Source organism: Hyla sarda, chromosome 11, assembly GCF_029499605.1.
Source record: "Hyla sarda isolate aHylSar1 chromosome 11, aHylSar1.hap1, whole genome shotgun sequence".
In the NCBI taxonomy this organism is placed as follows: domain Eukaryota; kingdom Metazoa; phylum Chordata; class Amphibia; order Anura; family Hylidae; genus Hyla; species Hyla sarda.
Genome location: NC_079199.1, coordinates 96,594,504 through 96,622,019, shown reverse-complemented (window position 1 = coordinate 96,622,019; position 27,516 = coordinate 96,594,504). Strand labels below are relative to the sequence as shown.

Here is a 27,516-nt window from a genome sequence, read left to right as displayed (position 1 = left end):
ACTGGACAAACATCCAATGCAGTATTTCCCAACCGGGGTGCCTCCAATTGATGCAAAACTACAACTCCCAGCATGCCCGGACAGCCGAAGGCTGTCCGGGCATGCTGGGAGTTGTAGTTTTGCAACAGCAGGAGGCACCCCGGTTGGGAAACACTGCTGTATACCATAAGACTATCATCCTTACAGCCTTAAAGGGGTATTTCAGGATTTTTTTTTATTTGACTATGCTACAGGGGCTGTAAAGTTAGTGTAGTTCATAATATAGTGTCTGTACCTGTGTGTAACGGTTTTCTCACAATTCTTCTGTGATTTTCATCCCAATATATTTATTTTTAACAGCATACAAAATGACTGCTGTCCCAGATTTTTCCCAGGTTGCAATGCGGTCGAGACCTGACTCCCTAGTCAGCTGATGACAGGGAGCCTGTCTGCTTCAATGGGTGGAGGGATCAATCTGCAACTAATGCAACAGCTGTAGGCACCCTGATTGAAAACCACAGGTCTTTTGAATGGATGCAGCTCATTTATGTTTCAATGGGTGGGGTGGCTGATGTGTGGGAGGGAGGAAAATGGAATAATGGGATTTGTAGGCAAAAAAAAAGAAAACTCAAACAGGAAATACCAGTTCACAAACAGCTAGCCACAGTATTATGGTAATCTCACAGCATAGCCATTTAGCCCCAAGACAAGCGCAGATCCTTCCTAAGCATGTGCATTACTGTCTGCCAGGTACGTACTAAAATCACCTTATGGTGGATCACCCCTTTAATTGAAGACTGACTCTAATGTAGTATTAAAGCGCAGGGACAAGCTGTCTTCAGCACCTGGGCTGATCTGATCTGTGCTGGACTGGCCCAGGAAGGTGACAAAAGGGCCCAACCAATGCTGCCTGTCACCCCCCCCCCCCCCCCAAAAAAAATACAGGCCTGATAACAGGACTCCCTAGCAAGTTAAGTCTGCTCTCTCCCCCCTCCATTTACAACATATGCATGCTTAGCCGAGCCGAGTGTACATGTATATGGGTAATCAGGAGATATGTCTTCATGTATATATATATATATATATATATATATATATATATGTGTGTATGTATATATACATTACATTATACTCCTCTGGCTCATGGGCAAGACCCCCTTCTAAAACGCCCGTATTTTCTGATACGGCATATGCATAGGAGTTTAGCATCATGTGACGACGCATTTAATGTATTCGGATATGGTGTCCCAAAATCGACACTTATTGCCTTGTGGTCAGGGGATGTGTTGATCTTGGTTTCGCCCAGTTTATACAGAGAAGCTACCTCTATGTGCTGTCCATAAATGTGCAGTTTATCAGTGAGCATGCTGAACGGCAATCTGTCACCAGTTTCATACTGCCCGAACCACAGGCAACATGAGACCCTGACAGGTGGTGTGTTTCACTATGAATGTCGGGACGTTTCATAATTATAGTTGTGTCTTTGGCCAGGAAAGGGGCTCCTAGTTTTTAGGGTGTTCCACCGACCCTGATTGACAGGCCGCCTCTTATATGCAGATTGGGAGAGATGTGACAATGATTTGGAGCCCCATTGCCATCTGAAGATTCAATTCTCTATGTCACATTAATCTAGATCTCACAATAGTCTGCCTCTTATGTAGAGATCAATTTTCAGTAGACATCTTGCTGTCATCGCAGGCTGGAAGATCCTTAAAGGGGTTCTCAGCCCCTAGACATCTTATCTCCTATCCAAAGGACCCCCGCGATCTCCCTGCTGCACCCGGCATTCGTTTAGAGCGTTGGGTGCAGTGCCGGAGGCTCGTGACGTCTTGGCACACCCACTCAGTGCAAGTCTATGTGAGGGTGCTTGGCGGCCGTCACGGCTCCTCCCATATACTTGCATTGAGGGGACGTGGCATCATGAGCGTGGCCTGGCCGGGATGTCACGAGCCTCTGCCCCGCATAGCCAGTCATCCGGCACGGAGCGAAGTTCGCTCCGTGCACCGGATGTCTGGGGTGCCGCAGCAGAGATCGCGGGAGTCTTGTCACTGGGAGGGGATAAGATGTCTGAGGACCCCCGCGATCTCTGTTGTGGCACCGGATGACTGACGATGCGGGGCAGACTCACGCCCCCTCCCATAGACTTGCATTGAGGGGGCGTGGCCGTGAGGTCATGAGCCTCCGGCGCTGCACCCCACGCTCTAAACAAACACCGGGTGCAGCAGGGAGATCTTGGTGGTCCCCAGCTGCGGGACCCCTGTGATCAGACATCTTATCCCCCTATCCTTTGGGGGCAGAGTACCCCTTTAAAGGTAACTCCTCTATAGATAACACAGGATCCACCATTCACAATAGGTAATAGTGACGTAGGGTATGTCCACAACACTTTTCTATAGAAGTCAGTGAGTCCTCTCCTGTTCCTTGGTTTCATGTGGCTTTATCTCTGTTCCTTCATGTGGCTTTATCTCTATATGTTAATAGCATCACATGTGACACCTTCCCTTTCCTGTCCAGCATTTATATAAGGACAACCTATTGGGCTTTATTACGTTATATAGTACAGTTGGGGAATAATCTTCTGGATAAATGTGCATCTTACTATACAGAGATTTTTGCTGCATTTGCATTATGTGCTAAATATTTTCTTTTCATTTGTCATTTTCAGGCTTTGCAGTCTAACTCTGAAGAAGCTTCTGGTTGTGAAGGAACTGGACAAAGAGCTTATTTCTGTAGTGATTGCAGTGAAAATGCAGGTAAGTGAGCACCCTAGGTATCTAAATAAGTGAATGGAAGACACAAAACAAAAAAAGCACTTCCTTGTGTAGGATCGTACTGATGCCTGCCCCAGTGGGATGATGGTATCTCACCGGAATGTGCTTTGGATTACACCTCGGAGTGCACAAAGCAACTCTCAGCAGGCATAGCACAATAGTGAATAATAGTGGTTGTGGTACCATCAGGCTGATGCTTCTTCCTGTGCTCACTGATAGCGAGACACGGATAAGTGGGGGCTACCAAAGACCATGTATGGCAATTACGTAAGTGAAGAACAGTTTTATTCCATATGCAACACATTTTTGGGCCATACTGGTCTGATGAAGGGGCCAGTGTGGTCCCGAAACGTGTTGCATATGGCATAAATAGTTTTCTTATGCACTTGTCCTACATGGTCGTTGATAGCGACTACTAATGTCTGTACCGCTTTGTGTATTTCCCTTACACAAGGTGAATTATCTGGCCAAAGAGCAGCACCCACATTCTATGCAGGGCTGTGTCTCCCGTCTTAGAAAGCTCTACGTCACTCCACGCCCCCTCCATTCATGTCTTAAAGGGATACTCCAGTGGAAAAGCTTTATTTTTTTCATTTATTTTTTTTTTCAAATAAACTGGTGCCAGAAAGTCAAACAGATTTGTAAATTACTTCTATAAAAAAAAATCTTAATCCTTCTGTACTTATCAGCTGCTGTTTGCTCCACAGGAAGTTGAGTACTTTGTTGTTCTTTTCTGTCTGACCACAGTGCTCTCTGCTGACACCTCTGTCTGTGTCAGGAACTGTCCAGAGTAGGAGCAAATCCCCATAGTAAACCTCTCCTGCTCTGGACAGTTCCTGACATGGATAGAGGTGGCAGCAGAGAGCACTGTGGTCAGACTAGAACTACATAACTTCTACATAACTTCTTCTGGAGCATACAGCAGCTAAGTACTGGAAGGATTAAGATTTTTTAATAGAAGTGATTTACAAATCTGTTTAACTCTCTGGAACAAGTTGATTTGGGAAAAAATAAAAAAATTGTTTTCCACTGGAGTACCCCTTTATAAAGTATTACTACACACGGCCGAAAATGTGCAGAATTTCCTCCCGGAAATCACGGGCAGGCACTAGGACCGCTCCGAAATGCGCGGTCTCATAGACGGCAATGCATTTTTGAGCCGAATCCACAGAAAGAATAGATAGACATTTCTATTCTTTCTGCTTAAACCAGAATGGGGATATTTCTACCGCAGAAATTTCGCCGCTCACAGCACAGAATCAATGGGACTCTGCTGCAGTGGAATATCCATGCAAAATGTTCTTGCAGAGTTCTACACAAATATTCCGCCATGTGAACATGGACTTATAAGTGTGATTTATAGTTTTACTTGTTGTTTCTGTAGATCGGCGCACAGTGAGGCCGCTACTGCAACGACCACAACAATGAGGATTATCCCAACTTTAGATCTGTTCAGTCAGCCCATGGATGCCTCCTGTGTGTTGACCCAGCACATGTCCTGTGGCATATTGTTACTAAGTGAATGTGGGGGGGGTCGTCATGTGACTTGTGGCTCTATTCAGCCCGTCAATGCACAACACTGGACTCCTCCATACTGTGCATACGCTCACCTGTTTTATTCAGGAATTAAAACTAGAACCCCCCCCCTTAAAGGGGTACTCAACTGGAAAACATTTCCTTTTAAATCGACTGGTGCCAGAAAGTTAAACGGATTTGTAAATTACTGCTATTAAAAAATCTTAATCCTTCCAGTACTTAGCTGCTGTATGCTCCACAGGAAGTTCTTTTCTTTTTCAATTTCCTCTGTCTGACCACAGTGCTCTCTGCTGACACCTCTGTCTGTGCCAGGAACTGTGCAGAGTAGGAGCAAATCCCCATAGCAAACCTCTCCTGCTCTGGACAGTTCCTGACATGGACAGAGGTGTCAGCAGAGAGCACTGTGGTCAGACAGAAAGGAAAATCAAAAAGAAAAGAACTTCCTGTGGAGCATACAGCAGCTGATCAGTACTGGAAGGATTAAGATTTTTTTTTAATAGAAGTAATTTACAAATCTGGTTAACTTTCTGGCACCAGTTGATTTTAAAAGGAAGGGTTTTCCAGTAGAGTGCCCCCTTTAAAATGTATGGCAGTGGGCACGTGCATGTACATCACAGCAATGGGAAGTGAGGAGACACACCGGGGATCACTGCTGAATCCCACTGGCAGTGTCCAAGATTGGAAATACCTTTGATCGCAGACGTATACCACTGTCAAAAGTGCATACAGCAGTGTTTTCCCAACCAGGGTGCCTCCAGCTGATGCAAAGCTACAACTCCCAGCATGCCCGGACAGCCTCCGGCTGTCCGGGCATGCTGGGAGTTATAGTTTTGCAACAGCTGGAGCCACCTTGGTTGGGAAATGCTTGCCTATGGCATCTAGGAAGTTGGACACAGAGTGGCACCTCCCCTCATTCGATCAACATTGTGATCCCGTCGTTGAGATAGGAAAGCATTCCAGGTCTGCCAGCTTGGTGCTCGTAGTGCATTCAAAAATACAACTCTAGCGGCCCCATAAATGAAAAAGTAAATAGGGCTTACAATTTAGATGGCAATGTATTTTTATTTTTTTTATTTTATTTTTTTTTGTAAAAAGGAGTAAAGCATAACACACACACACAATAAATACCTTTTGTTATTGTTGTAATTGTTACTGACCCGCAGTAACGTATACCGTGTATATATATTTTTTTTTACTGTAGCGGAAATACAGCTAACGCCTTAAAAAATAAATTAAAAAAATTGTTTTATAATTTTTTTTGTGGGTTCACAATACATAATTGCAAACCCACAACTCCTCTCACATATGGCTCTGTGTCCGGAAAATATTAATATCTCTAAAAGGTGAGGAGGAAGAAATGAAATGAAAACTGCATTGCCAAAAAAGGAAAGCGTCCTGGATGGGGTTAAATAAATATTATTTTTATTATTAGTATTATTATTGGTATTATTAGTATTTATTATTATTATTAGTATTTATTATTATTAGTATTTATTATTATTAGTATTTGTATTATTATTAGTATTTGTATTATTAGTATTTATTATAAATTATTATTAGTATTATTTATTATAAATTATTAGTATTATTATTTATTATAAATTATTAGTATTATTATTATTTTTTAGTATTATTATTATTTATTATTTAGTAGTAGTAGTTATTTATTATTATTATTTATTTTAGTACCATTTATTATTATTATTATTATTATTATTATTATTATTATTATTATTATTATTATTGGTATTGTGTTTTTTTTATTTGGTGATATTGGTATTATTGGTAGTATTATAGTTATTATTGGTATTATACATTATTATTATTCATCATTATTATTATTATTATTATTTTATTTTATGTACTATTTTATTAACTAATTGTTTAATTTACTATTTGAATGTAATATTTATTTATTTTATTTATTATATAATTAGTTTATTTTTATCTGGTGGATATTTTCTGTTGTCTGGGTCTATTCAGGGGGCTTCTGCTTTCGTCCCATCCTGATGACCTGACACGATACGGTCATCCTTTGGCTGCTGCTCAAAATAACCCTGCCGCACACACCCGAATAGTAGTTATGCTGCTGTGTGCATTATACAGTACAGTTCACTGTTGGGGGGGAAGGTTCTCTTTGTAATTCATTAGGGAACCCTACAGACTCCCTGATGAATAATTTGTGAGGCGCATTGGTTTCTAAGCAGAGGTTTAACCCTAGACGCGGACTGTAGCGAACAATTCTGGACCTGTCTGCTTCAGTAAAGATCCAGTATCTCTACCCATGTATATACTGGACATTATTAGAGATGCGAAGGCTAAATAAAAGAGATTAAGACTCCCTACCCTCTAGGGAAAAAAAGGGAAGAATATGGAGTATGTTCTTATAAAATGATAAATTAAATGTTTGTAACATGGGATTCAAACTATATATAACATTTAGGCCTTCACGAAAGACATCTGAGAATCTTTGTAAGTTCTCTGGTCTGACCTGAAGACAAGCAAATCCTGGAATACAATTCAAGTATGTAATTCTGTCTCTAGTGGGCATTGCAGGGGAAAAAGTTTTAGTTGGTTGGCTCCATCTTGTTGGTATTACAGTAGTTAAAGGGGTACTCTGCCCCTAGACATCTTATCTCTTCTCCGTATTAATGTTCACCCGCCCCATCACAGACCATGTTCTCCCGCCCCATCGCAGACCATGTTCTCCCGCCCCATCGCAGACCATGTTCTCCCGCCCCATCGCAGACCATGTTCTCCCGCCCCATCGCAGACCATGTTCTCCCGCCCCATCGCAGACCATGTTCTCCCGCCCCATCGCAGACCATGTTCTCCCGCCCCATCGCAGACCATGTTCTCCCGCCCCATCGCAGACCATGTTCTCCCGCCCCATCGCAGACCGCGTTCTCCCCGCCCCATCGCAGACCATGTTCTCCCGCCCCATCGCAGACCATGTTCTCCCGCCCCATCGCAGACCGCGTTCTCCCGCCCCATCGCAGACCGCGTTCTCCCTCCCCATCGCAGACCGCGTTCTCCCTCCCCATCGCAGACCATGTTCTCCCGCCCCATCGCAGACCATGTTCTCCCGCCCCATCGCAGACCATGTTCTCCCGCCCCATCGCAGACCATGTTCTCCCGCCCCATCGCAGACCATGTTCTCCCGCCCCATCGCAGACCATGTTCTCCCGCCCCATCGCAGACCATGTTCTCCCGCCCCATCGCAGACCATGTTCTCCCGCCCCATCGCAGACCATGTTCTCCCGCCCCATCGCAGACCGCGTTCTCCCCGCCCCATCGCAGACCGCGTTCTCCCCGCCCCATCACAGACCATGTTCTCCCGCCCCATCGCAGACCATGTTCTCCCGCCCCATCGCAGACCATGTTCTCCCGCCCCATCGCAGACCATGTTCTCCCGCCCCATCGCAGACCATGTTCTCCCGCCCCATCGCAGATAAGAGGAAAAGACGATACTAGTATCACCCACCTTTTACATTTGCCGTCTTACCTAATGAAGATGTTTATTTTATTTTTATTTATTTATTTGATTACTATACCTCACCCAGACTACTTTTCCTTTATTGGACCGGATACTTTTTTGACGCAAATGTGGCTGCTTTTAGAAAAGGGAGGGGGACACTGGTCATGGCAGAGGGCAAACTGCACATCATCGGGTATCACATTTTGGCATATAACCTCATTTCATCACAAAAATCCAATGTTTTAAGGGGTTTTTCCGTCTTCATGAGACGTGACCTCTACAATCCTCTGCTCCTCTGCAAAGGTTTCATGATGATGGGAAACCCCTTTAAAGGAAGGTTAAAATCTCGTAATGTTTCCATTTCATGCCAAGTCCTTATTCCTATAGTAACCTGAGGAAGGACCTTTTAGAGAAATGTAAAAGAAATCTCCTAAATTTTTAAACTTCTTAACCAGATAAAAAGTAGGGGAAAAAGTACTGCCGCAAGAAGTGATACTTCTCCAAAGTCTAGTAATAAAACACTTTATAATGTTCAGTTGAGATATCCTATATGTATCTCTGTGCTGTTCTGTGTGTTAAGTTTATTGTTTGTAGTATTCTTATTTTCCATAGTACAAACATATCAGTAAGATTACTCAAAGCACAGTGTGCAGTTGCGCTTACCAAAGATGGTTATGCTCGCTACACACAACGGAAAAGGTATATATTGAAGGGGTACTCCGCTGCCCCAGCGTTCGGCACATTTTGTTCCAATCGCTTGGAGCAGGCAGGTAGGTTATGATGTCACGGGCACGCCCCTTGTGACGTCACCCCACGCCCCCTCAATGCAAGTCTATGGGGCGGCCCCCTCCCATAGACTTGCATTGAGGGAGTGTGGTGTGACGTCACGAGGGGTGCGGCCGTGAATGTCATCAGCCTCCGGCGCCGCAGCTGGCATTTTCTAAACGAACGTCGAGTGCTTCAAGGAGAACACGGGGATCCCACCGCTGGGACCCCCCGCGATCAGACATCTTAACCCCTATCACTTGGAAAGAGAATAAGATGTCTAGGGCGGAGTACCCCTTTACCAAAGGAAAACACAAATGGTCATGTCTCGTAAACTGTTTTTTTTTTTGTTTCTTTACTAGGGATCCAAGCGCATCCTCCGCTCTCATGAGATTGTGCTGCCACCTAGTGGACAAGTGGAGACTGATCTTGCACTGACCTTTTCACTGCAGGTAACAACGAATGTGTTTACATAGAGAATGAGTAAACGGGCGAGGTTTTAGTGCCTAATGTTGTCGTCTTGCTATCGTTCTGTGTCTGTGCAGTAAAGACCACTTTACAAGCTTTTTATTTCTTTTTTTTCCCTTACTTTACCAAGTTTAAGGAGGTTATCCAGTATAATAAAACGTACCCTGTATCTGAAATATAGGGAATAAGAGTCAGATCACGGTGTCCAGACACTGGGACACCCCGGAGGCACGTCTACCACCTCACGAAGCGGCAGCCGACAAGCTCCTCCATGTATCTCTATGGGAGAGTCAGAGATACAGCGCTCTTGTATCTTTGGCCCTTCCATAGATATTTATGGAGGATGCGCGTCTGTCACAGCTTTGTGAGGTGGTCGAAACACTCCATTCAGGCAGAGAGCTGGGGCGCCGGGCAGAAGATCGTGTTGGGTCCGACCACTGTGGTAGGGGATACGTTTTTGGACTGCTCCTTTAATGGGGTTCTTTGCTTCTGACCATCTCTCATTTGTTAAAAGAATCCCCTACTCACTAAGTGCCCCTCCTGGGGGAACTGACAGACAGATTACTGGTGCATTTTGCACCCAATGATTTATGGCCCACCGCTACTGATATGGACTTATTAGTGTATTCTTGTTTTACTTTACTACAAAAAAAAAAGTTATGCCACAGGTTTAAATAACAACCTTTTGATGGGTGCTCCTACAACCATAATAGTAGACCCATGCGTGCCCTTGTACCTATAGGGCTCAGTTCATGAGTAGCATACGTGTCGTGTGAGTGACGTAGTAGTATTTGTGGCGGTGTAGTAGTAGTGGTGGCAGCGTGGTGGAGTAGTAGTGGTGGTGGAGTAGTACTAGTAGTAGTAATAGTGGTGGCGGAGTAGTGGTGGTGGTGGTGGTGGTGGCGGAGTAGTGGTGGTAGCGGAGTAGTGGTGGTGGTGGCATAGTAATAGTAGTGGTGGTGGCGGAGTAGTAGTAGTGGTGGTGGCGGAGTAGTAGTAGTGGTGGTGGCGGAGTAATAGTAGTAGTGGCAGCGTAGTAGTAGTAGTAGTGGCGGCGGCGTAGCAGCAGCAGCGGAGTAGTAGTAGCAGCAGCAGCGGAGTAGTAGTAGCAGCAGCAGCGGAGTAGTGGTGGTGGTGTGGTGGCGGCGGCGGAGTAGTAGCAGTAGTGGCGGCGTAGTAGTAGTAGTAGTAGTAGTAGTAGTAGTAGTAGCAGCAGCAGCAGCAGCAGCGTGGTGGTGGTGGTGGTGGTGGTGGCGGCGGCGGCGGAGTAGTAGTAGTAGTGGTGGTGGTGGTGGTGGTGGTGGTGGTGGTGGAGTAGTAGTAGTAGTAGCAGAAGCTGTGGTGGCAGGGTTTTGGTAGTGTTGGCAGAGTAGTGATAGTAGTAGTAGTATTTATTTTACAATGAGTGGACTGTATACCACTGTATACCCTTACAGCCCAATATGTTGTAGCTTTTTTGAGAGACCTGTTAGGAAAGGCTAGTTATGGGATAACCGGAGAGCCACAGGTCAGGGTGCGAAGGAAAAACCTAATATTTTAATTTTCTTCACTAGTACCCTCACTTTTTAAAACGGGAAGGAAACAAACTACAGATAATGCTTCAAAGGCGGAAGAGGTACAAAAATCGAACCATCCTGGGTTACAAAACGCTGGCGATTGGATGCATCAATATGGCTGAGGTGAGTGTGCTTTACCTTCAGCTGTTTATTATCATAGCTGTATAAATGCCGGGTTTCTTCTTTCTTTATTGGAAATTATTCTCAACTCATGGTTGTACAGCTGTTGCAAAACTACAACTCCCAGCATGCCCGGACAGCCGAAGGCTGTCCGGGCATGCTGTGAGTTATAGTTTTGCAGCTGCTGGAGGCACTCTGTTTGGGAAACACTGCATTAGAGAATGTAGGGGACTCTCGGTTTGGAGTGTACCATAGTCTTGAGGGGCATATTCACCACTCACATTAAGGGATTGATGGCTGATCTGTATTTGTTATTGCCATCACTTATTCCTATTTGCATTTCAGGTCATGCAGCATCCATCTGAAGGAAGTCAAATATTAAGCCTTTTTAGTAACATGAAGGAAGCGTCTGCCAAGGTAGCTGAAATATGGATATTCTCCCTCTCTAGTCAGCCGATTGATCATGAAGACAGTGCCATGAACACCAGCCAGAAGATAAAATCCACAGGTATGTCTGTAAGCTATGTTAAAATTAAAGGGCTACTCCAGTGGAAAACTTTTTTTATTTTATTTATTTATTTTCTGGTGCCAGAAAGTTAAACAGATTTGTAAATTACTTCTATTAAAAAGTCATAATCCTTCCCATACTTATAAGCTGCTGAATACTACAGAGGAAATAATTTTCATTTAGGAACACAGAGCTCTCTGCTGACATCACGAGCACAGTGCTCTCTGCTGACATCTCTGTCCATTTTATTAACTGTCCAGAGTAGGAGAAAATCCCCATAGAAAATATATGCTGCTCTGGACAGTTCCTAAAATGGACAGAGATGTCAACAGAGAGCACTGTGCTCGTGATGTCAGCAGAGAGCACGGTGTTACAAAATGGAAATAATTTCCTCTCTAGTATTCAGCAGCTAATAAGTACTGGAAGGATTAAGATTTTTTTAATAGAAGTAATTTACAAATCTGTTTAACTTTCTATTTAAAAAAAATAAAAATAAAACATTTCTCCCGGAGTACCCCTTTTAAAGATGTTTTCCTGGGCTTTTCCATCACTAGTCTTGGTGGCCCCTCCCCCTCGATCAGCTGTTAAAGGGGTACCCTGGTGCCAGAAAGTTAAACAGATTTGGAAATGACTTCTATGAAAAAAAAAATCTCTATCCTTCCAGTACTTTTTAGCAGCTGTATGCTAGAGGAAATTCTTTTCTTTTTGACTTTCTTTTTTTGTCTTGTCCACAGTGCTCTCTGCTGACACCTCTGTCCATGTCAGGAACTGTCCAGAGCAAGAGAAAATCCCTATAGCAAACATATGCTGCTATGGACAGAGATGTCAACAGAGAGCACTTTGGTCGTGATGTCCGCAGAGAGCACTGTGTTACAAAAACAAAAGAATTTCCTCTGTAGCATACAGCTGCTAAAAAGTACTGGAAGGGTAAAGATTTTTTTTAAATAGAAGTAATTTAAAAATCTGTTTTAACTTTCTGGCACCAAGTTGATTTAAAAAAAAAAAAATATTGTTTTCTATCCGGAGTACCCCTTTAAGCAACCCCCCCCACTATATGGCCAGATGTCCAAGTGGTGGCGCAGGGATACTGCAGCTTGGCTCCCATTGAAGTGAATGGTCGCTGAACAGCTGTTATCGAGCGCCACCACTAGAGCAGCAAAGGGCTTCTGGCTCTGTTCACTGTATTGTGTGGGTCAGCGATTGTGGATAGGCAATCCTTCAAGAAGTCCTGGAAAACCCCTTTTACATAGGATCATGCATTCCACATATTTGAAACTTTTTAATATTTATTTTATTTATTATTAATTAATTAATTAATTAATTAATTTAAATTTATTTATTTATTTTATTTATTACTTACTTATTTACCCCACAGATAACTATTCTGAAGAGGAGTACGAAAGCTTTTCTTCTGAGCAGGAAGCAAGTGATGATGCCGTACAGGGCCAGGTATGGAAGGATCAACCACTATTGATCTAGAGTAGTGGTCTTTAACCTGCGGACCTCCAGATGTTGCAAAACTACAACTCCCAGCATGCGCTGTCCGGGCATGCTGGGAGTTGTAGTTTTGCAACATCTGGAGGTCCGCAGGTTGAAGACCACTGATCTAGAGCATGCCATACATTTAAATAGATTTATTGACAAATAATAATTATGACAAATATTAAGAACTTGCAGTTGGCGGACAGAAGAACCAATGAACATTTAACTTTTTTTTTTTTAAGTTTCCATTAACAGGTGAATTTGTCTCATCTGTTGATCTGTTGTCTGTTTGGACAATTCTAGAGATGAGCGAACTTGACAGTAAATTCAATTCGTCACAAACTTTTCGGCTCGGCAGTTGATGACTTATGCTGCGTAAATTAGTTCAGCCTTCAGGTGCTCCGGTGGGCTGGAAAAGGTGGATACATTCCTAGGAAAGAGTCTCTTAGGACTGTATACACCTTTTCCAGCCCACCGGAGCACCTGAAAGCTGAACTAATTTATGCATGAAAAGTAATCAACTGCCGAGCCGAGAAGTTCGTGACGAATCAAATTTACTGTAAGTTCGCTCATCTCTAGACAATTCTATGGTCAGGCATACTTATCCAGCCCTGGTCCCCTCTAGATCCCATTTGCCTCTCTCCCGTCCCCCCGATCCTCTTTCTGCATCCGAGAACAAGCGCTCAGTGCAGGACCTGCTGCCACAGCCAATCACTGGTCAGTATGGGACAGTACTGCAGCTTTGAGTCCCAGCAGTGGGTGACTATTGCTCAGTAGGCATTTTACAGAAGCCAGCGAATCTGTCCACCAAGGGGTAAGGTAACCCCCCACCAGTGTATCTAAAGCGCTAATTGCATACTGATAAAGCACGAGTTTTCACAAGAATTGTACACAGGACAGACATAACAATGCCATGTTAATCAATTTTCCATTTCCTATAAGCCCATATCAGCAGTTTAGATTTCGCTTTAAAGGGGTACTCTACTGCTTAGCGTTTGGAACGCTTGAGTCGATGCCGAGAGCTTTTGAAGTCATAGCCCCGCCCCTTCATGACATCACGCCACGCCCCCTCAATGCAAGTCTATGGGAGGGGGCGTGACAGCCGTCACGCCCCCTCCCATAGACTTGCATTGAGGGGGCAGGGCGTGATGTCATGAGGGGGCGGGGCTATGACAACATGAGCTCCCGGCTCCAGCGTTTGGAACATTTTGTTCCAAATGCTGAGCAGCGGAGTACCCCTTTGTTACCGCTGATTTCTACATAGAAATGGCTAATCTCCTCATTATTGGTTAAAGGGGTACTCCGCCCCTAGACATCTTATCCCCTATCCAAAGGATGTCCGGGCATGCTGGGAGTTGTAGTTTTGCAAAAGCTGGGGCCACCCTGCTTGGGAAACACTGGTCTATGTAGAGGACAGAAGCTTCTTCGGGGTCCCAAAAAGTAATGGAGTCGCCTTCACCTGGTGTCCAAAGGAGCAGGTAACCCTGGGACAGGTAAAGAATACAGAACATGTAATACCTCCCTGTACTGTAGGGGGCGCTACCAGACACCAGTCGGTGCATCCACTTCAGTAATACAGGTAAAGAGTACAGAACATGTAATACCTCCCTGTACTGTAGGGGGCGCTACCAGACACCAGTCAATGCATACACTTCAGTAATACAGGTAAAGAGTACAGAACATGTAATACCTCCCTGTACTGTAGGGGGCGCTACCAGACAACAGTCGGTGCATACACTTCAGTAATACAGGTAAAGAGTACAGAACATGTAATACCTCCCTGTACGGTAGGGGGCGCTACCAGACACCAGTCGGTGCATACACTTCAGTAATACAGGGGTCTTACCAGTGAATTCCCATTTTGATTGGTCGGTTCTTTCAGCCATTGACACGTTTCACAAATCTGGATTGTCTGTACATTGTATGTTGAGTCTGGTTTCAACTTACGAATGTCCAGAAAAGACCATTGTATGTTGAAACTATTGTATGTTGAGGCCATTGTAAGTTGAGGGATCACTGTACACGGTAATACACCATAAAATGTGCTAGAGAACACTCCTAAGAGTAAATGCCTTTTACTTGTGAAGAAGCAAACAGGAATGTATAGTATAAGGTAGGTGCACACCCATCAATGTGAATGACAATGAGCTTTATTAATAAACCAAAGGGAAAACCAGAAAGGAGAATATAGGTTACAAAAATATCAATTACTTTAAGGGGAGCATGATACAGTCACACCCTGTGTGTGGGCACTAGGTCATGTATTCACTAGAGATGAGCGAACTTACAGTAAATTCGATTCGTCACGAACTTCTCGGCTCGGCAGTTGATGACTTTTCCTGCATAAATTAGTTCAGCTTTCCGATGCTCCGGTGGGCTGGAAAAGGTGGATACAGTCCTAGGAGACTCTTTCCTAGGAATGTATCCACCTTTTCCAGCCCACCGGAGCACCTGAAGGCTGAACTAATTTACGCAGGATAAGTAATCAACTGCCGAGCCGAGAAGTTCGTGAGGAATCGAATTTACTGTAAGTACACTCATCTCTACTATTTACTGATGAGACTAATAAATTGGGTCATCATATACTACTGATACACAGAGGCCTCCGAAGTGAATCCCCACACAGATCTATACCCGGGAATACAAGTTTATATTTAAAGGGGTACTCCCCTGGAAAACATTTTTTAAATCAACTGGTTCCAGAAAGTTAAACAGATTTGTAAATTCTATTTAAAAATCTTAATCCTTCCAGTACTTATCAGCTGCTGTATGCTCCACAGGAAGCTCTTTTCTTTTTGAATTTCCTTTCTGTCTGACCACAGTGCTCTCTGCTGACTCCTCTGTCCATTTTAGGAACTGTCCAGAACAGGATAGGTTTGCTATGGGAATTTGCTCCTACTCTGGACAGTTCCTAAAATGGAAAGAGGTGTCAGCAGAGAGCACTGTGGTCAGACTCGAAAGAACTACACAACTTCCTCTGTAGTATAAAGCAGCTGATAAGTACTGGAAGGATTGAGATTTTTAAATAGAAGTAATTTACAAATCTGTTTTAACTTTCTGGCATCAGTTGATTTAAAAAAATAAAATGTTTTCCAGTGAAGTACCCCTTTAAAAGAGAAACGGAGCGGGGAATGGGATTATGAATGCATTATAATTATTAGTTGTGTCACGTTCATCTCATTTATCCATTAATTATTTCTGTATAAATTGCTTTTAAAGATCCTCTCTAACCAGTATCGGTAAGATTTATTGACTCATTTGTCTCTATTTATAGCAGTGATTATTCATTGGGGCAATTTATGACAACATTTTGTTACAGTTTTCAGGCAGGATGCTTTTGGGCCACACCTTTGCCTTTTGAGCCCCTTCAGAAATTCAGGGTATTTCCAACAGTTTAGACTCTGTTTAGACTATAAAACATTTTCGACCATTATCCACTTTGAAATTCCACTTTGAAATTCCGGAGCAGCAGTCTCCCATTGCTGTCAATGGGATTCTGCCGCACAATGCACACTACAGAATTTCAGCAGTGGGCGTACGGCGCTGCAATGCCGCCAAAAGAATGAGCGTGCACAGCAAAGTATGTTGCTGTTTATAGGTACGGCACTGTCTGTGCAGGCCCAGCGACGACTGGTTCAATTGGCGCCGGCCACGCTTTGGAATCTCCAGCCCGAAAAATTGCTTACTATGAACCTAGCCCAAATCGGCCCCGTTTCCTAGCACTTTTCTAGTATTGCCCCTTTTAGCCTGCAGCAGAGGTTACAGCAGTGTTTCCCAACCAGGGTGCCTCCAGATGTTGCAAAACTACAACTCCCAGCATGCTCGGACAGCCTTTGGCTGTCCGAGCATGCTGGGAGTTGTAGTTTTGCAACACCTGTAGGCACCCTGGTTGGAAACACTGGGTTACAGTCCCTTTTAAAGGGGTACTCCGGTGGAAAACTTTAACTTTCTGGCACCAGTTCATTTAAAAAAATTAAACAGATTTGTAAATTACTTCTATTTTAAAATCTTAATCCTTTCTGTACTTATTAGCAGCTGTATGTTACAGAGGAAATTCTTTTCTTTTTGAATTTCTTTTTTTTTCGTCTTGCCCAGAGTGCTCTCTGCTGACACCTCTGTCCCTGTCAGGAACTGTCCAGAGCAGCATAGGTTTGCTATGGGGATTTTCTCCTGCTCTGGACAGTTCCTGATATGGGCATCAGGTGTCAGCAGAGAGCACTGTGGACAAGACAAAAAATTAATTCCAAAATAAAAGAATTTCCTCTGTAGCATACAGCTGCTAATAAGTACTGGAAGGGTAAAGATTTTTTAATAGAAGTCATTTACATATCTGTTTAACTTTCTGGCACCAGTTGATTTAAAAAAAAAAATAAAATAAGAATAAGAATAATAAATTCCATCGGAGTACCCCTTTAAATCCTTAGTCCATTATCAGTGGAGTGCCTTGTGGTTTTAGTCCTGATGCTGTAAATTGCTTTCCAAGTATGGATATCACAATATGAAAGTATTGACTGTATTATCATCTGCTGCCCATTTACCGCAGGACCTGGATGATGATGAATTTGACGTGGGAAAACCAAAGAAGCAGCGAAGAACGATAGTAAGAACAACGTCCATAACCCGGGTCGGTTTACATTACTTACACTAACTTGAAAGGGTCGTGGGGTGTAAATGTCGGCTTCATTCTGTACTGCTGCTTGTCGCCCCTGCAAACGGATTAACTTGGTTTTAGGTGAACTTGTCATTGTTGGCCAACTGGTCTGTAATACAGTAGTGCAGCGTGTTTATGTGGTATGATGGCTCTGCACAACTTGGATCCAGGTTCAATCCTTTAGTGGTAACTCTGTAGTTATACACATTTATTCAGTGGCAACACCATTTTTGGGGTATGTCCACATGTAGCTTATACAGAGCAGGTTTTAGAAAAGGAAATCTGCTCGTAAAAGATTTGTGGACATTTCAAAGGGAATCTGTCAGCAGAGAGAAAAAAAATGATACCTGACTCTTAGCTAATGGCTGTTTGCATAGTTATAAAATCATGTTTTCCTTCTAAGCTGAAGTGTCATAGAGACCAAGCTGCTCTTAGCCCTATATATCAATCATGGAGGGAGGGGTGGGGAAGGGTGGGGAGCCTCTACAACACTAAAGCTTGGAAGTAAAACATGATTTTATTTAAAATTTTTTATAACTTTGCAAACAACCATCATCTATAATACAGAGATTTGTTTTCTCTCCATATTAGCTATCTGCCCATATCTGCAGTTCTGAGCATCATATAGAGCTGACAGATTCCCTTAAAATTTTCACAGATCGATGTATTTTAGGGTTTCAGATTTGGATTATCATTTATGTTCAACTAGAACAAAAATATTTTGATTTGGATCCATTTGTAAACATATTTTAAAGGAGTACTCCAGTGCCGACTATTCCTCCTCCGTGTTGCCCAGGCTGAAAAAAAAGTGAAAATAAACTTTCGCTCACCTTCCTGCGTTCCCGCGGGGTACCGCTACAGCTGATCGGTCCTCCGGCCCCCTCTTCTCTTTTCTTCCGTGTGCATGGAACGTTACACAGTGCTCAGCCTATCACCGGCCCTAGCAATGTCCCGCCTCGGCCGGTGATAGGCTGAGCGCCGTGTGACGATCCGGGCAGAGGAAGAAGGCAGAACACTGAACTGGAGGACAGATCAGCTGTAGCGGCACTCCGCAGGAAGGTGAGTGAAAGTTTATTATATTTTTTTTTTTTTTTTCAGCCCGCAGCCCGGGCAAAAAGGAGGAGGAATAGTCTGCACTACAGTACTCCTTTAATGGACCACATTGCTTAAAAAAAAAAAAAAAAAAAAATTTAAAAAAAAAAGGTCCATTAGGTTTCCATTATGGTTCTTGTAATTTTGATTGCCGGTGCACTACTTCATTGTGGTGTTCTTGTAGTTTAAAAATACAATTTAAAGAAGCCTACAAAAGATTAAAGAGGTGCTCCGGATTTCTAATCAACTGGTGCCAGAAAGTTATACAGATTTGTAAATTACTTCTATGTAAAAATCTTATTCTTAATTCCTCCAGTACTTATCAGCTGTGCTGGATGCTCCTTCTATCTGACCACAGTGCTCTCTGCTGACACCTCTGTCCATGTCAGGAACTGTCCAGAGCAGGAGAGGTTTGTTGTAGGGATTTGTTCCTGCTATGGACAGTTTCCGAGCACTGTGGTTAGACTGGAAAGAAATACACAACTTCCTCTGAAGCCTACAGCAGCTGATAAGTACTGGAAGGATAAAGATTTTAAAATAGAAGGAATTTACAAAGCTTCTGGCACCAGCTGATTTGAAAATGTTTTTTTTTTTCCCCACTGGAGTTCCCCTTTTAATATTCACAGAGCTTAGTTTAAGTAATAACTCTGGAGCAGTAAATAGAATGAGCCTTTGTGCATGAGCTGACGGGAAAGTATCTGGGAGTTCCCAACCTACTTTCGAATTATTACAGTATTAATAGTCATTGGGGACTTACCATACAGTCTTCAGATCTACCTTAAATTCGTACAGATGTTTTCTCGTTGACTGGAATCCTCTTTAACCCCTTAATGCCCTATGACTTATTATTACATCATGGCGGCGTTAAGTAAATACTCATAAACACTACCTGTTACTGTACCTCTTACTGTACTTTTGCACAATGACAGGTTCACTTTAATCAACTAATATCACAAATAACCATTATGTTTGTTTTTTAAATTTCATTTATATATGTTTAATGCATCAGTCTACAAGCCTTCAGTCCTAAATCCTAATTTCGTCCCAAAAGCTGATATGAGCACAATAGAAATAGAAAATATGCTTTTTTTTTTTTTTAAACCTATATCGGTCAATATGGGCATTAGATTTATAGTCAAAAAATGTAGACTCTGGTATGATAGATTTAGCTATGCAATGTGATGCAAAGGCTAGCTTGTGTAGAGACTTTGGCTTGGTAGTCTTTTTCTACATGGTCCTCGTCTGCCAGAACACAGTTGTGCATTTGTCTTTAGGCCTTAACGTTGGTCATAGAGTATGCCAAATTGTTTAAAAATGACCCTATTTTATGTTAAAAAAAAATTTCCACCGATGTAGATATAACTAAAAGAGAGATAAACAAATTATACATGTCTCTAGGCTTGATAGCTTTTTGTTAAGTTATAAAATCAAGTTTTCCTTCCAAGCTCTAGTGTCATAGAGATCCATGTTAAGCTGCAGCATGCATGCCTTCTCCCTCCCCCACCCCTCCCCTGCTTGGGTTTCTGCTCTATCAACAGAGCGTTATGGATAAAAGGAGTCCGCTGTGTTGTCCGCTGCACAGTATGGGAATCCCTGGTCCCAGACAGTTTACGTATATGTATAATCAGATTTTATTCTTCACCGTATAGTAAAAGGAGTAAAAAAAAATAAGTGGAAAGCAATGTAATGGTGATGAAGGTATATTGCATAGATCCTTGGTCTCCAAACTGTGGACCTCCAGCTGCTGCAAAACTACAACTCCCAGCATGCCCGGACAGCCGTTGGCTGTCCGGGCATGCTGGGAGTTGTAGTTTTGCAACATCTGGCGGTTCACTGTTTGCAACCATGTGTCGAACAATGTTCTGAATCTCTCAACTTTCTGGTAGAAAATTATGAATGCCGCCTTTTTTTACATTTATTTTACAGCAACAGAACTTCAAGCAAAAAGTGGTCGCCCTGTTACGAAGGTTTAAAGTTTCTGATGAGGTGCTATAAACGTTTCCTTATTATAGCGTGCTTGTGTATAAAATTTAAAATGTTCAGCAATGAAGCCGTACTGACCACTTGTGTAGCCAAAAAATAAGGCTGAAATGGCATCATAGACTACAGAAATATTCCTAAAATGTCTTCTGAATTTGCCTATGGGTGACAGATGACACTGTATGGCATCCATTGATAGCCTACTTGTGATTTCTGGTGGCTTTGCAGGATAAGCTTCAATCTGTGTGAGGAGAAGCACTCTTTATGCCCATTATATTTACTTGTATATGGCATTTTTTTAAGCAGATTTCTGCTCTGCAGGCTTTATCCCTAATTTGCAGTTCTGCCAGAGCCGTTGGGTGTAGCTCCCTACTCCCTCCTTCATAGACTTTGCGTTGCTTGTCTTGAGCTCCCTCCTCTCCTCTATAGATTTGTATTGCTTGTCTTAAGCTCCCTCCTCCACCCTTCATAGACTTGTATTGCTTGTCTTGAGCCCCCCCCCCGATAGACTTGTATTGCTTGTCTTAAAGGGGTACTCCGGTGGAAAACTTTCTTTTTTTAAATCAAATGGTGCCAGAAAGTTAAACAGATTTGTAAATTACTTCTATTAAAAAAATCTTTATCCTTCCAGTACTTTCTAGCAGCTGTATGCTACAGAGGAAATTCTTTTCTTTTTGAATTTCTTTTTTGTCTTGTCCACAGTGCTCTCTGCTGACACCTGATGCCCGTATCAGGAACTGTCCAGAGCAGGAGAAATTCCTCATAGCAAACCTATGCTGCTCTGGACAGTTCCTGACACACACAGAGGTGTCAGCAGAGAGCACTGTGGACAAGACAGAAAATAAATTTAAAAAGAAAATAATTTCCTCTGTAGCATACAGCTGCTAATAAGTACTGGAATGATAAAGATTTTTTAATAGAAGTAATTTACAAATCTGTTTAACTTTCTGGCACTAGTTCATTAAAAAAAAATGTTTTCCACCGGAGTACCCCTTTAAGCGCCCTTCTCCACCGTTTATAAACTTCTATTGTTTTTCTTGAGCTCCATCCCCCTCTATAGACTTGTATTGCTTGTCTTAAGTTCCCTCCACAGACTTATATTGCTTGTCTCCTGCTTCCTCCTCCCCCTCTATAGACTTATATTGCTTGTCTTCTGCTTCCTCCTCCCCCCTTCATAGACTTATATTGCTTGTCTTGCAGACACAAGACAATGCAGAGCTGATTTTCAGAGGTATTATGAGCAGCAGGATAGGGAGGGGGAAGAAGCTTGTTAACAGGAGAAAGAAGCATTTTTGAGTAATAAGATATATTACAAAGTTTCTTATATTCTCTTCTAATATTGATCTATACAAAATTTGTCCAAATGACAGTGACTTTTAAACTATACCTCAAGAATCTCCAATGAGACTGTAACTGGAGCTTCCTCAGGAGGTATAGTGACACTTTCTGCTAGGGGCTCCACTGCCAGAGCAAATAAAAAAGGTGACCGCGAACACCCCTGGCGCGTACCTCTACTCAACGGAAATGGTTCTGAGACCTCCAAATTTGTGCGTATCCTAGGGCTGTCATATAACAATCTCACCCACGCTTGGGGCCAAATCGAAGAATCCTCAACACACACCAAAGATAAGACCACTCAACAGAATCCAAAGCTTTGTAAACATCTAAACAAACAACATAACCCGGAGAGACATCACCCTCAGCCGCAGCAATATTAAGTTGCAACCGTTTGATATTAATATCAGTGTCCCTGCCAGGCGTAAACCCTGCTTGGTCAGAATGAACAACAGTAGTAATGCCCCCCCCCCCAAGCTGATTAGCCAGAATTTTAGCCAGGATTTTGATATCAACATTGTCACACTTGTTTCTTAAAGAGGTTCCCCACTTGAATTTTTGATTTTTTTTCAAAGGTTTTGAAATACAACGGCAAGAAAAGTAGCAACACATATGTTCCTGTCCTGCCAACCTTCCTTGTCCTCATTTTATCAGTACTTTTGGCTTAAAGGGGTACTCCATAAATTACTTCTATTAAAAAATCTTAATCCTTCCTGTACTTATTAGCTGCTGAATACTACAGAGGAAATTATTTTCTTTTTGCAATGCTCTCTGATGACATCACGAGCACAGTTCTCTCTGCTGACGTTATTATAATAATAACGCTTTATTTATTGTTGTCCTTAGTGCGATTTGAACCCAAGTCCCCAGCACTGCAAGGCAGCAGTGCTAACCACTGAGCCACCATGCTGCCCTTAGCATACATCTGCTATGCATGGTTGCTAAAATAGACAGAGATGTCAGTAGAAAGCACTGTGGTCGTGATGTCATCAGTGTTCCAAAAAGAAAGAAATTTCCTCTGTAGCATTCAGCAGCTAATAAGTACTGGAAGGATTAAGATTTTTTAATAGAAGTAATTTACAAAATATGTTTAACTTTCTGCCACCAGTTGATTTAAAAGAAAAAATGTTTTCACCGGAGTACCCCTTTAAGCTGAAGACCTATACCAGAGACAGATTAGTACCTAGTTACCTGCTGTTTTATAACTTCAATAGCTGAGTACCCGGCTTTGCCCGTCATCCTATGTAAACATTGTGGTTGAGGAAAAGGAACAATTGTTCTATCGTCCTCCTATCCCATTCCCCGCTCTAACTATTCTCTGCACCTGCCTGCTAGGCAGTCAGGAGTATGTTTAAAGGGGTATTCCGCTGTAAGACATCTTATCACCTATTCAAGGGAAAGGGGATAAGGTGTCTGATCGCGGGGGTCCTGCTACTGGGCCCCCCGTAATCTCCTGCAGCACCTGGCGTTCTGAACAAACACCGGGTTCCTGCAGCAGTGGTCATGATGTCACGGCCACGCCCCCTCGTGATGTCACGACACACCCCCTCCATTCAGGTCTATTGGAGGGGGCGTGTCTAGCCCCCCCCTTCCCATAGACATGAATGGAGGGGTGTGGCCGTGACATCACGGTCTCCAGTTTTGAGAGTTCTGAACAAAATGTTCAGAACGATGGAGCACCGGAGTACAGCTTTAAAAGTCCCGGGCAATATCTGAAGCCCCGGACATTGTGAGCAGGAGATGTACCAAAAGTCCTTGCATAGGACTTCAACCAAAAAGAAGATTTAACTACTATATTTTTAGTTGGTAGTTTCCTGGAATACCCCTTTAATAACCAGTGGGGGTCAGAGAACCTCCACCAATCAAAACCTCTGGCATGGTACCATGTAAATACACATTGTTACTGAGGTGTGAGGCATCTCAAACCTCAATCCTTCAAGTATTTCATGCCATGGGGTACATCAGAGCTTTCAAAAAATAAATAGAGATGGAAAATGTCTTTAATTTCTTCTGTACTAATATTCCTAGGTGCTTGACTCTGAACAGGACCCAGGAGAGCACGTACCCGAAGTTGAGGAGGACATGGACTTGCTGTATGACACCCTGGACATCGAAAATCCCAGTGATAGTGGACCTGAAATGGAAGATGACGACAGTGTCCTCAGCACACCCAAACCAAAACTAAAGTAAGAAACACGACAAATAATTCTTGATTGCCCTTAAAAATAATGAATAAATAAGATAAAATACATTTTATGTATGTATGTGAGTGTGTTTGTCTTTATTTGTGTTTGTGTGTGTGTGTGTATGTATGTATGTATGTGAGTGTGTTTGTCTTTATTTGTGTTTGTGTGTGTATGTATGTATGTATGTGTGTGTGTATATATATATATATATATATATATATATATATATAATTTTTTTTATTTAATGTGTATATATATTTATTTAGTGTGTATATATGATGTATTCAATATAATTATTTACCCCTTTATATTAATGTATATCACTCACCTATCTTGTTTCTTACTGCAGACTTCCTGGAAATGTTCGTTCAGCCAATCACTGTCACTACTGTTGATGAGTGGACATTTCTTGTATATAATGGAGGACTGTAGAGACCCAAGATAGACAATTGCATTATACTATCATACACACTGTGATCTCTGCAGTTTCTGTAACTCCATGTTACGGGGACAACTGAGCTCATGATTCTGCACTGCTACCCAAGTCCCATTAAGGGAGTTATGGAGACAGCAACAAGCAGGCAGCTCGGTGGTTGTTAGACTCCTGACCACCTTTGTCTGCCACAACAAGACCGGAGGGGCTTCTAGGAACCCAGTTCTAGAGATGGATGTGGGTCCCACCTCCGAGAACAGTGGATATGTCATCAATGCCTGTGTTGAGAATACCTCTTTAAAGGGGTACTCTGGGGGAAAACAAGAAAATAAACAGATTTGTAAATTACTTCTATTTAAAAAATGTTAAAGGAGTAGTCCAGTCCTGAAAAACCTATCTATAAGTTTCAGACCGCAGGGGGGTTGTATTGAGGGGGCGTGTTTGCAGCCGCTTTGTGCCGAACTGAAACTTATCCCCTATCCTTATGATAGGGGATAAGTTTTTCAGTACTGGACTACTCCTTTAATCCTTCCAGTACTTATCAGCTGCTGTATGCTCAACAAGAAGTTGTGTAGTTCTTTCCAGTCTGGCCACAGTGCTCTCTGCTGCCACCTCTGTCCCTGTCAGGAACTATCCAGAGCAGAAGAGGTTTGCTGTGGGGACTTGCTTGTACTCTGGACATTTCCTGACACAGACAAAGGTGTCAGCAGAGAGCTTTGTGGTCAGACTGGAAAGAACTACACAACTTTCTCTGGAGCATACAGCAGCTGATAAATACTGGAAGGATTAAGATTTTTAAATAGAAGTAATTTACAGATCTGTTTTAACTTTCTGGCACAAGTTGATTTGAATTTTGTTTTCCACCAGAGTACCCCTTTAAATCTGTTTAGTAAGGTGTCATGCTGCTGACAGATCTTAGCACATCGGGATGGTGTTCTCACCAGTCTCTTGCCACCAGCAGGTCATACAGTTCTCGTGCGAGTGCTGATTCAGCGCTATGGTTTTGTGTTCCTGATTCTTGGAACAAGCAGGTCAGGACGTTCCAGCAGGAGTCACATTGGGCCTGGGTCCAGGTCACATGATTTACTGATGAGACACTGAAGGATGTTTGTGAACTCGATTTCACCTACCAGATCAAATCGTGACCTTATTGTTGAGGTTTTAATCTTTTATTTATTTCCTTTGTTGTTTTATTGGGTGAGAATTTTGAGAAATGCTGCTCCTGCTGATATACAGGAGTAATAGATTGATATTTTTGGGTGATGAAATTTAAACATCAAAACATTGTTTGCATCAATGGTGGATTTAAACCGGACAGCTAACCTTTCTTGGTATTGCACCTTTCAGTTTGGGGCCTGAATGTTTATCAAGCCATGTATCAGACAAAAAATCCTGGGATTCAGTAATGCCTTTAAAGGGGTCTGTCTGACCACAGTGCTCTCTTCTGACACCTCTGGTCATGTCAGGAACTGTCCAGAGCAGGATAGGTTTGCTATGGAGATTTGCTCCTACTCTGGACAGTTAGGTCAGACAGAAAGGAAATTCAAAAACTTCAAGAACTTCCTGTGGAGCATACAGCAGCTAAGTACTGGAAGGATTAAGATTTTTTTTTTAATAGAAGTAATTTACAAATCTGTTTAACTTTCTGGCACCAGTTGATTTAAAAAAAAAAAAAAAAAAAATAGTTTTCCACTGGAGTACCCCTTTAACATACCCTAAAGGGGATAGCGGTAAATAAAACCCCTCTCCACAAAAGAAGGGATACATTTCTGATTGCAGGGACCACCTCTAAACGCTCTGGCCCCCACAGCCCGCTCCACCAATCTCCTCCCACAATAATGTCCCGCCTTAGCTGGTGATTGACAGCACAGACCGGCACTCCTAACACCAGTTAGTTTTGGAAGGTGGGAGCCAGAGTGCTCAGAGGAAAGAGACAAACATTGTTTTGGAAACCACAGGGGGTCCCAGATGGTTTTCCTTTCGATTAGACACTTATCCCCTATTGATAGGGAATAAGTTCTATTCACCAGATTACCGCTTTTCGGATGCTGGTTTTCTACAATCGACCTGAATAAAATGCAATCCTGTATATGTCACTATTGCTTAATAAAGTTTTTAAAGGGGTATTTCAGTGAAAAACATTATTTTTTCCCCACATCAACTGGCTCCAGAAAGATATACAGATTTGTAAATTACTTCTATTAAAAAAAAATCTTAATCCTACCAGTAGTTATTAGCTGCTGAAGTCGAGTTGTTTTCTGTGTGACAACAGTGCTCTCTGCTGACACCTCTGTCTGTCTCACCAACTGTTCAGAGCAGAAGAGGTTTGTAATGGGAATTTGCTCCTACTCTGTACAGTTCCTGAGACAGACAGAGGTGTCAGCAGAGAGTACTGTCGTCAGACAGAAAAGAACAACTCAACTTCAGCAGCTGATAAGTACTGGAATGATTAAAAAAATAGAAGTAATTTACAAATCTGTATAACTTTCTGGAGCCAGTTAATATGAAGAAAAAATTCTTTTTCACTGGAGTGCCCCTTTAAACCTTTTGTTTGCATCCGATATCTTACTATGCTTCCTTTTTATCATTCTAGGCCTTACTTTGAGGGCCTTTCACACTCCAGTTCTCAGACGGAGATCGGAAGCTTACATAGCATGAGAAGCCAGAAGGAGCTGCCAAGCCCTGTAAGTAGATCTCTCTATATATGACATTGATGTTTGTCTGCCCTGGCAGGTTAGTGCACGTGCAGCATTTATTCATCAAGAGATGACTGACTAAGACTGACTAAGACTGACTAAGACTGACTAAGACTGACTAAGACTGACTAAGACTGACTAAGACTGACTAAGACTGACTAAGACTGACTAAGACTGACTAAGACTGACTAAGACTGACTAAGACTGACTAAGGCTGGGTTCACACCGCGGTTTATTAAATACGATTCCCGTATACGGCTGCAAGGAGGGGAGGCGGGGCTTAATCGCGGCACCCGCACTCAGCCGTATAGGGGAACCGTAGTTAATGCATGTCTATGAGCCGACCGGAGTGAACCGCAGCCTCCGGTAGGCTGCGTTTTCGTCCGTATGCGGGTTCCCGACCGTAGGCAAAAACGCAGTCGACGACGCGGTAGGGAACCCGCATACGGCCGAAAACGAAGCCGACCGGAGGCTGCGGTT

At 42.7% G+C, this 27,516-nt stretch overlaps 1 protein-coding gene across 6 annotated transcripts in view; it reads left to right on the top strand.

The window, feature by feature from the left end:
* The window catches only part of PACS2 (phosphofurin acidic cluster sorting protein 2), a 125,948-nt gene that overhangs the window by 47,809 nt on the left and 50,623 nt on the right, over positions 1–27,516 (top strand). For 2 of the 6 annotated variants that reach the window (XM_056545421.1, XM_056545425.1), the window contains exons 2-10: positions 2,645–2,732; positions 8,892–8,981; positions 10,551–10,676; positions 11,019–11,181; positions 12,557–12,630; positions 17,207–17,263; positions 20,333–20,392; positions 23,750–23,907; positions 26,934–27,024. In XM_056545421.1, coding sequence (XP_056401396.1) covers positions 2,645–2,732; positions 8,892–8,981; positions 10,551–10,676; positions 11,019–11,181; positions 12,557–12,630; positions 17,207–17,263; positions 20,333–20,392; positions 23,750–23,907; positions 26,934–27,024 — 907 coding nt within the window. Of the gene's footprint in view, positions 1–2,644; positions 2,733–8,891; positions 8,982–10,550; positions 10,677–11,018; positions 11,182–12,556; positions 12,631–17,206; positions 17,288–20,332; positions 20,393–23,749; positions 23,908–26,933; positions 27,025–27,516 lie in introns of all 6 variants that reach the window. The other 4 variants (XM_056545419.1, XM_056545424.1, XM_056545423.1 and 1 more) reach the window with 3 other exon arrangements.